Raw genomic sequence first — 11,101 nt, 5'->3', positions numbered from 1 at the left:
GTAAAAAAGTAGTTCTACACACTTTTAGATGGGTAAAAGAGATACACACAAGCAATAAATATATTTGTCAGTGAAGTTTTTCATTCAAATAAAAGATTATTTAAACTACCATCTGCTGCAATCTCTTCCAATAAAAAGACCCAATTTTAGCACTAAAACTGCCAGATTAACAGTTCAGGTAGGCCTACCACATGTCATTCATGCAAGTAACAGCTCTGTTTTACACATAATACAACAATTCAGATACCACCATAAAAAGCAGTGTGAAATTTGTACGAAAATACCCTAAACTATTATTTAATGTAACTAGCAACATGAAAACCTACAACATACAGAACACAGTGACTGACTCAAACTCGTGGACCACATACGTTCTACAGAGCTACTTTGTACATGGTCACATTGTTATGTCTTTGTCCACGTATATAGCATTGAAAAAGAACAGTTAAATTAAATCAGTTTATTTGTTAAACTTTCCCAACATATGCTGCTTTGTATTTTGTTCAGGCTTACACATGATTATATAACATTTTGGTGCAAATATGCAGAATAGTAAACCAAAGCTTGAAGCTAAAATGGCAAATATCTCAACGGCTACAGTAAATTTTCCAGGAGAACTGACATAAGATGGGATAAATGTAATCCATACAGCACAGAATATAAGCATACTGAATGTGATGAATTTGGCTTCATTGAATTTATCAGGCAGCGTCCGAGCCAAAAAAGCCATCATGAAGCACAAGACAGCCAGTAGACCAATATAACCCAGAGCAGCTGAGAAACCTATAGTAGAACCCAGACTGCACTCAAGAATGATCTTTTCTTTGTAATATTTTATATTTTTGTTGGGAAATGGAGGAGATACTGTTAGCCATAGCACAGAGATAAGAACCTGTATAAGTGTAAAGACAAGCACACTGAGTAGTTGTTGTGCAGGCCCAAACCATTTCATGACATTACTTCCTGGAAGTGTAGCCCTGAAGGCCATTAACACCACCATTGTTTTCCCCAGAACACAGGAGATACAGAGGACAAAAGTGATCCCAAACGCTGTGTGTCGCAACATACAGGACCACTCTGTGGGCCGACCAATGAAAGTAAGTGAACAGAGAAAACACAGAATCAATGAGAAGAGCAGGAAGAAGCTTAGCTCTGAGTTGTTGGCTTTTACTATGGGGGTGTCCTTCTTGCTGTAAAACAGGATGGCCACCAGTATAGTCAATCCAACTCCAAATAGTGAGAAAAAAACTAGCACTATACCCATAACTTCTGTGAATGACAGAAATTCGACAGCCTTTAACACACATTTATTTTTCTCAGCGTTAGACCAATATTCCCCGGGACACTGCTTGCAGTTATTTGAATCTGGAAAGAAAATTGTGATGTTACAAACAAAAGGAGAATAATTTTATTTATGAACTCTTTGCTAATACTTCTCTTGCAGTACTGCATGCCAATACTGCAAGAGAAGGGAAAAACAAAGAAGGAAATAACCATTTAAAAAAAAAAAAAAAAAAACTGGTCTGTGTGCCTTCAAATAATTTGTTTTCTCGTATTCTTTTTCATACAACCGTTTATTTATCACATATCTGACCCTTCTCGTTTTTTTCATATTTTTTATTTTCATCACACTTTGTTCTAATCCGTCAAATTGAAAAACACTAAAACCAAAATGGATAAACAGCTTGAATATTCATTCTCTACATGGTTCCGCTGATTGGTCAACCAAAAATCAAGCCGTGTTGTCATCAGTTTTTATCTCCGCACAACAGAATAATTGTTACACTTACTGTTCAGAGACAAGAAGGTTGAGGATCCAAATACAGTATTTAATTAAAGGGTTTTCCACAATCGTACTCCAAATCCAGACAAGGGTCATACACAAACAAACAATAACAGTTGAAGATAGTGATGGTAATTTCGAAACACTGCTTCATGAAGCTTCGAAACCTTTACAAATCTTTTGTTCCAAATCAATGGTTCGGAGCGTGTATCAAACTGCCAGAGTCACGTGATTTCAATAAACGAGGCTTCATTACATCAAACTGTACTTTTGAAACGTTTCTAAACACTTAAAAATTTTAATGGTTCACAGCTGGGGGCGATGTTCTCTCTCTTCTCATTTTTGTTGCATTTACACTGTTCTGACAACTATGGGTCACCGTAGAGACGGTTGTCGAATTGGTTCGAAGCCTCGACACAATACAACACATTTGCTTCAACTGTTTCAGTGTTCCACGAAGCCTCGATATGCCCACCACTAGTTAAAGGCTGAGGCAAAGAGAGAAATCACAGGGACAAACAGGGACAAACAGGGACAAACAGGGACAAACAGGGACAAACAGGGACAAACAGGGACAAACAGGGACAAACAGGGACAAACAGGGACAAATGCAGTAAGACACATACAAGACTTCACACAGAGACTAATAGAATGAACCAGCCTTTTATAGGGTGAGCTTAACAGGATAATGAGACACAGCTGAAAACAATGAGTGCTGAGAACAATGAGAATTATGGGAATTGTAGTTTGAGAGGGAATGACAATAGTCTGATGTGGAGTGCCCTCTGGGGGCTGTCAAGGGCACTCCAGTTGGTGACCGTAACAATAATAGTCATCTGATACAGTTGTTCGGATTATTACATTGTTTATTGCAACTACATTTAATCTCTTTCTCATCAAACAGCCAGACAAGTAAATGGCTCGACACAAACCATACCAGGGCAGAGCCTAGACAGTGCTTTCTTATGTGTAGGCTATTCACAAATTTGCGTGTTGTGAAATACTAATTTATCGTATTAAATAATAATTTACGTGGCATCTGCTCTCACAACTACCCCTAGTCGTTTTTGGCACACTGCCTGTTTTATTTAGCTGACCAACTCTCAGAATCTGTGTCCCGAATCTGCGTGGCAGCCTGGACAGCGCAGAGAGAATGCATAAGTTACAGTGAAGCACAGAGCAGAATCAATTCAATGGTAGACTATGAAATAACACTTTGAATAATAAAGCCAGAGATGAAGAGTATGTTTTTTCTTGCCATGTATCACCATCAGAAATTAATTAAGCCAAATATAGTTAAATAATTAAGTATACTTAATTAATTAACACTTTTATTTAATGTAGGCCTATGTCATTTTTAAATTTAAATTCTTAAATTTAGTCAATAAAATTAGAGTTTAACTCTATAGGCTGATTCAACCAAAGGCATCTTGTGCTGTAGAGGTGGCATAGAAGCAGCATCTGAAGTTGCTTTTTGATGAAGGCCTATTTACACAATGTAATGCTGCTCAGAGAGGTCAGTAAATGCATTTACACAGCAACTGCAAATGAATAATACAATGAGATTAATTTTATGTTTTAAACAACATTTTGAATACAGAAATATGAAATAAATTGCAAGATGAAACGATTATGAAATATCGCCAGTAGGTGGCAGAAAGTCACTGTGTTAATGAATGAGTCATTTTGTCAAACACTGACTCGTTCAGTAATAAAAGGCTGTAATGGCTGGTGAATCACTTACTTAACCGATTTGTTCAGAAATTAATCACTACTCTGTGTGCTTATGCTGTGAGTCGCACAATGATCTGTGACTTTGCTTTAGAAGTTTAGCTGCCAGAAAAAAATTAAAACATTGTTTTGAGTGATATTAAAGGAATAGTTCCTCCAAAAATGAAAATTAGCCTATGATTTACACACCCTCAAGTCATCCTAGGTGTATATGACATTCTTCTTTCAGACGAATACAATCGGAGTTATATTAAAAAATATCCTGGCTCTTCCAAGCTTTATAATGGCTTTATAAGTCCATAAAAGTGCATCTATCCATCATAAAAGTGCTCCATACAGCTCCGGGAGGTTAATAAAGGCCTTTTGAAGAGAAATGATGCGCTTGTGTAAGAAAAATATCCATATTTAAAACTTTATAAAGTAAAATAGTTCCACTAAAGTCTTAAGCGCAACTTATGTGATTAATGCAACGTACTGCTGATATTTACACTACGACATGACGCACTAAACTACTTCCGACGTCATAAGTTGCGCTTTAGGTGTAAGTGGAATCCGTATGTTCTTTTGGCCAGAAGCTAGTTATTTTGCTTTATAAAGTTTTAAATATGGATATTTTCATTACACAAACGCATTGCTTCACTTCAGAAGGCCTTTATTAGCAGTGTGGAGCACTTTAATGATGGATAGATGCACTTTTATGGACTTCAAAATAGAAACGGCCATTCACTGCCATTGTAAAGCTTGGAAGAGCCAAACAATTTTTTAATACAAAACTCCGATTGTATTTGTCTGAAAGAAGAATGTCATTTACACCTAGGATGACTTGAGCGTGAGTAAATCATGGGCTAATTTTCATTTTTGGGTGAACTATTCCTTTAATACTCAGTGTTAATGAAATACACTCAGTCTATTGCTCAAAACAACAGTCAGGACTGCTGCTCTGCACTTCTCTACAGTGTAAATATGCTACATTCTCTCCGCACTGTCCAGTGCGTCGCACAGTTTTGGCATACATTTCAAGTGTTGGTCAGCTAAATCAAACAGGCAGTGTGCCAAATATGTAGGCTACGGGTAGTTGTGACAGCAGATATGACGTAAATTAATATTTAATATGATAAACTAATTTTACGGAACGCAAATTTATGTGTAGGCAGAAGAACGCATTGTGAAACTTTATTTAAAGGGGGCGCAAAGCAAACAAGCATGTTGATTGGTATTTGTGCAGACTGACCACAAGTAGGGTATAAGTTAACCTCATGAAATCTTTTAAATGTGAAAGTAAGAAATTGATCAATGGAAAGAACTTAACAATTATAGTTATATGTTTGCTAACAAAATAAACCAATTAAAAGCCATTTGTGTGGTAAGGCTTTTGTGTTCTTTTGTGTCGTCAGAGCTCGCATTGAAAATTAATGACTTCTGGTCACTTTGACGCTCTTGCTGGTGGCAGTCTGAACACTCAGACACAGATTTTAAGATTTGGTCAGCTAAACAAAACAGGCGGTGTGCCAAATACGTAGACTAGGGGTAGTTGTGACAGCAAATGCCAAGTAAACTATTATTTAATATGATAAATTAGTATTTCACGGCACACAGTTTATGTGTAGCCTACACAGAAGAAAGCTCTGTCTAGGCTCTGCCCTGGTATGGTTTGTGTCGAGCCATTTATTAGTCTGGATGTTTGATGAGAAAGAGATTAAATGTAGTTGCAATAAACTCTGTAATAATCCGAACAACTGTATCAGATTACTTATTATTCTGTTGCGCGGACCTGAGTAAGAACTGATGACACAGCTTGATCTTTGGTTGACCAATCAGTGGAAAGGGGCGTTTTATTCCCTCCCATGTAGAGATCGAATATTCAAGCTGTTTATCCATTTTGGTTTTATTGTTATTCCAGTTGGCAGATTAGAACAAAGTGTGATGAAAATCTGATCCGAGATTTGTTTATTTATGTTCATGAGAAGGATCGAATATGTGATAAATTAACGGTTTCTTTGTTTTTCTGTTTAGAAAACAAAAACGAGAAAACAAATTATCCAAAGGTACATGGACTGAAACTGAGAGATGGGCAGAAAATTACCTGTCTCATTACTGATTTCTCCTTCTGCACATGGAATACAGTCATAACAGCAGACAGGTCTTCCTTTCTGTGCAGCCTTCCTAGTTCCTGGAGGACAGCTCTCACTGCACACAGACCTTGGCTTCTACATAGAAAAATGCGCTGTACACAATTATCTAATTTTACTTTGCAAAATAAAAATATTTGTAATTTTTTTGTTAATTTGTCAATTTCTGAGAACAGTATTTCATACCTGCAATGTTAATTAATGCCAATATGCAATGGGAGACATGCTCATGGTCAGTGAAAATGTTTTTGGAATGAAATTCATTTCAAAGTGCTGTTATAGTAATTCAAAACAATTACTACTGTAGTGATGCCATTTTGTTCAAAACTTGTTCAGTAATGCCCTATGCTGTTGCTTTTGTACATTTGATCAAACATCATTATCCACTTTACCTTTTTGCTCTGAATTTCCAGTGTCAGTAAACAATATAAATACAATTTAGACCACAACTATTTTCCTTGTACACCAAGAATTAATGCAATTTTCGTTTTCTAATATTCATTTGATTATTGGTAATGTAAATCATATTATCTTCTTTGAAACCAATGTGATGGAAGTAAAATAAAGACAAATGTATTTGAAACAAAAAAGCTTGTTGAACTGCACTAATTGGAAAAAAAATAAAATGCATTGCATTAACATTGCTTGTATTTTAATGCATTGTATGTTTAGGTCTTGCATTTTTAGTGTACTCGCCTCGCATGCCAGCGAACAGGGTTTGAGACCGACTCGGAGCAGGGCGGTTAGGTTTGGAGGGTGAGTTTTGGAGACGGAGCAATGAAGAGAGGGGTGTGTTTGTTTGTGTTGATTTCAAAAATCAACAATGTCCAACAGCCTTTTTGAAATATCGCTTACCCCACCTTTAAGCTGTGTATATTTCAATTCAAAACATTTCACACACATTTTCATTATAAAAAATGTAATAATCCATTGTCACCTTTCAGATTTCACTTCCAAAAAAGTCTGTTTAAAAAAACAACCTATAATATTCGACAGGCAATTTTTAAGTCCATTTTATGGTCCAGTTTCCATAAATTCAGTGGTCCATAAATTCATTATTGGATAATGAATAAATCATTACACATTGGGAACTGCAGGAATAGCAGTAGAGTATTGGTGCATAATCTCCATCTGCTGCTAGTCAGCCTCACCAGCTGGTGGTGCAAGCGGGTGTTGATGTATACCAGAGAGAAACATTTATCCACAAAAGTGGATTTGCAGAAATGGAGCAAGCAGTAAGTATATGTAATGATTATCAGGGCCAGTGTATGTGCGGAAAAGCTGATTAAGACACAAAATCTGCATTTACATTTAAGTCTTCATGGTTACTTTACCCGTGTACATGTAAGCAACTTTCTCTACCATGAACAAGATTATAACGTTATTCTCCTGATGCTGATGTACAGATCAAACATTACATCTGAGTCTCTCGGTTGTTAAGTTTCCTTAACTTTATATTGCGGCGCCGTGCTGCAGTATTATGGTTTCCCTCATACGGCAAACTCCAGGATTCTCCAGCCGATGGGACAAATAACACACTTAACATAGCTTAATGGAAAAATGCAGTAACATTAAAAGACCAAACTTAGTATAAACCTTATTGATAAGATTCAAACTATATATAGGCAAGAAGATTAGCCCACAATATGAACGCAAGTTATGCAACGTACAAAACTAAGCATTTATAAAGAAAACGCTTAACGTGGCTTATTAGACTAATACAGTATTAAAAGATCATCTCAGTGTGCACCTTATTAATGAGGCACACTATATACATTTGAACCACTGAATTTATGGAAGCGAATTTGTAAGCAAAATAAAATGGTCCGAAAATTGCCTGTCGAATATGATGCGTTGTATTTTTAAACAGACTGAAATCTGGAATGTGAATACGTAATATTGAATTTTTAATAATGAAAATGTGTGTGAAATGTTTTTAATTGAAACATTCACAGCTTAAATATAATGTTGAATTTCAGACCATAAAAATGCAAGTCATAAAAATACAATGCATTGAAATACAAGCAGTGCATTTTTATTTTTCAATTAGTGAAATTCAACAATCTTTTTTTGTTTCAAATACATTTGTCATTATTTTACTTTCATAAATGTGGAATCATACAGCATACATCTGTAAACGGTTTTGTGTGGGGGAAACCAAAATTTCTGTTCTGAATTTGAATTGGTGCAAAGCCTTGAGCAAAGGTGGAGGGCACTGTTAAAAATACCTTTCTAATGTGATATCCTTCAAGCTATTTTTATTGACCAGTTCAAATGTTTTGACATTTTGTTTCCAAACTTTAAACAAACCCTGTATGTTACAGCCATTTACCTCCAGCTGTCCTCCGGCCCAGATTATGTTGCCAGTGTTGAGCACAAATCGTTGGTCAGGGGTCAGTGAGGCATCATAGTATCCTACTGGTTTAAACTTGATTGATCCATTAGAGTCCTGCTGCCAGTTCACGACTTCATATTGGGCTACAACTGCACCAGTGCTGTCAAACCACACATGATCTCCCATCTTTATGGTGAAATTGACCTTTTTCAGAGCCTTAACCACCTATTGAGAAAAAGTCATTTGCAGGCACAAATTGGTGAAACCTCTTGTTCATTGCCTTTCAGTCTATCACTCTGTTTATCTTTTTTATTACCTGCTGTGGTTGTATTTTCAGGTCTGTTTCACAACCCTCCTTTTCTTTGCACTTCAGTAGATTGTGAAGTGAATGAGCCACGGCATAAACTGATTTGTATACATTGCTTGCATATCTTTGTTCAGGCACATCTTCATTGTTGCTCTTCAACACAAGGAGATCTTGATATGCGTTGCAAATTAATTGATATTGAGAAGAATTCCCCTCAGTCTGTGAGCATGGGAAAGCTGTGTCCCAGAATGCTTTTATAACATAATCTGCAAAACCTTTAATATTGTTTTTTTTCACAGCAAACCCCAATGATCCTCCCAGCACATGAAAACTGTTTGGAGTGACCATACTGTTTGCTGTTATCCATGCCTCCACACCAATTACTTGGAGGCCTGTAATGTTCTGAATAATTAAATAATCAAGTAGATTGTTCATTTCAAAATTGGTAAGAAATGCAACAATTACTTTTGCAGTGCCTTTTTTTATTGTGTCTACCACATTTTTTAGTTTTTCAGGCTCTGTTCTCTGGAATTTTACAGAGTACTCCACACAAATCCCCTCCTTCTCGGCTGTATTCAGAAATATTGCCATTCCATAGTTTCCATAATCGTTGTCACTGTTCACTGCTCCCACCCAAGACCAGCCAAAGTATTTGATTATGTATGCTAGTGCTCTGCTCTGGTGGTAATCACTAGCGATAGTTCTGAAGAAATGGGGGTAATCTTTTCTATTACTGAGACATTCACATGAGGCTGAGGGACTTATCTGAAATAAGGCATAAGAAAACAGTGAAACAGTCATCAGTATTTATGTCAAACATTAAGTGTTTTTGCTCCTTACCACTGGAATTTTAAAAGGTCCTGTAGTTCTGGACAGAATCACTGTGTTGGATGACTCTGTTTCTCCTATGATAGCATGTATAGGAGACTGTCCATTGCATCTGTCCCCTGATGCAAATTGTTCACCATTCATCAATGCCATATTTGCACCCATAGAAGATAGTCTTGAACCACAGGTATCATAAATTCGGTAGCCAATAGAAACATTTGGGAGCAAATTTCCACTTCTGTTAATCTCCTCTATGGCAAAGATCATGATTTGAGCCATTCGGAAATCTCTCAGACTCACACTGTACAAAAAAAAAATGAAACCAGAAGGTTAAACAAACTGCATTATTTGCACGATCTGCTATAATGACCAAAATAGATTTTGAAGTAAAAAACCTTGAGCATGATAAAAGCTGAGGTTTTTGCTTAAATTTAAATGAAGGTAATGTCTCTATGCTGTGGATTGGAAAAAGTGCTCCAATAGTTACGTCTCCATCCTTGGATAGCAACGGGTATTTTGGGTCCCCCATCATTCGGCAAAAAGGCTTTTCTGGCTTTGCATGAAGTTGAAAGTTAAGCAAGAGTATGCAAATAAAGACAGACATCCAAAAGTCTGAGTTCAACAGAGGCCAAATGCAACTGGCTTAATTCAATATTTGCACTTTTATACGTACAATTAATATGGATGATTGATTGTCAATGCAGCCAGTGACCTCATTGGGTAAGGACATGGGTCAAGTCAAGCAGAGGCAGAATAGAGTAACGCTATTATGATAGAGTCTGATTTAATCAAGCCATTAAAAGGCATTAAATTGTTAAACTGTGAATATTTAAATAATCACTCATTGCTGTGAAATCATACTGTGATACCTATCTAACACAGTATGCCTCTTTTTGGTCCAAACAGATATTTGTCAGAGATTGCCTTAAACTATTCATTCCAATAAATTAGCATAACTAACCCTTTAGGGTCCAACGTGCTTTTGTCCTTGAGATGTTCTGACGTTTGTGCTTTTTTCAGTTTCCTATAAACATTAATGGCAAAGCTGTCATTACACTCTATTCAGCACAAACAGGGCTACCATAATATGAGAGCAACATATATGTACATATTTCTATTTTTGAGAGAATAATGTGTATGCATGGTTATTGAAAAAACTAAAAATTAAAGTTTCTGAAATAAAGCCACAAAACACATACTAAATATGTGTCCACAAGACTTTTGACTTATGGATGTTGTCGCCTAGAGTTTTTGCTTCAAAAGGATGTGAAAATAATCCTGCCTACTGATTCACATAAAACAATACATTTATTTAAATTTTGTAAGACACTTTTTGTTTAGAAAGGCCATATGCGTGGCGGTGTGAATGATCATGAATATTGATGTGATTCAAATCTGAGAAGACAATGACCCGCATATAGAGCCTTTCAGTCGGGTATGTCACTAAGATTGAACTTTGAGGAAGAATGTAAGGACCAAAGATAGATACATATATATGAAGACTTAAGATGCAAAAGCCTCTAAGTCCGTCTAAAGTTTTTGTTTAATATAAACATTTTTATCAGGCTCCTATGTAAAAGTTTCTACCCAATACCGGCATTTCTGAATGTGCTAAAGCTGGGATTTATTAAGTTTGAAGTGAAAGTATTTGATGAACGTACACTATGTGCGGAGAGCATTCACTCAATATTATTATTTCATTTTTGACAGAGGTGGCTTTTAGAGGCTCTTTCATCGGAGGTCTTCATATATACAGGTAAACCTCAAAAAATTAGAATATCGTGCAAAAGTAAATTTATTTCAGTAATTAAACTTAAAAGGTGAAACTAATATATTATATAGACTCATTACATGCAAAGTGAGATATTTCAAGCCTTTGTTTGTTATAATTTTGATGATTATGGCTTACAGCTTATGAAAACCCCAAATTCAAAATCTCAGAAAATTTGAGTATTACATGAAATCGATAAAAAAAGGATTTTACATAC

General features: G+C 36.1%; 1 protein-coding gene across 1 annotated transcript; it reads right to left on the bottom strand.

Annotated features, from left to right (window-relative positions):
- Positions 1–460: 460 nt before the first annotated feature.
- On the bottom strand, positions 461–9,717 carry LOC308694919 (extracellular calcium-sensing receptor-like; the record flags this gene model as incomplete). Its single annotated transcript, XM_081372731.1, has 6 exons — positions 461–1,365; positions 5,598–5,721; positions 7,976–8,203; positions 8,295–9,050; positions 9,126–9,414; positions 9,509–9,717. 6 exons carry the CDS (start codon positions 9,715–9,717, stop codon positions 461–463), a joined length of 2,511 nt encoding a protein of 836 aa, XP_081228857.1.
- Between the last annotated feature and the right edge of the window lie 1,384 nt (positions 9,718–11,101).

This window comes from Scardinius erythrophthalmus (genome assembly GCF_964197995.2).
Source record: "Scardinius erythrophthalmus genome assembly, chromosome: 8".
Lineage (NCBI taxonomy): Eukaryota > Metazoa > Chordata > Actinopteri > Cypriniformes > Leuciscidae > Scardinius > Scardinius erythrophthalmus.
Note: the sequence above shows the minus strand (reverse complement) of the source record. Positions and strands in the feature narration are given on the sequence as shown.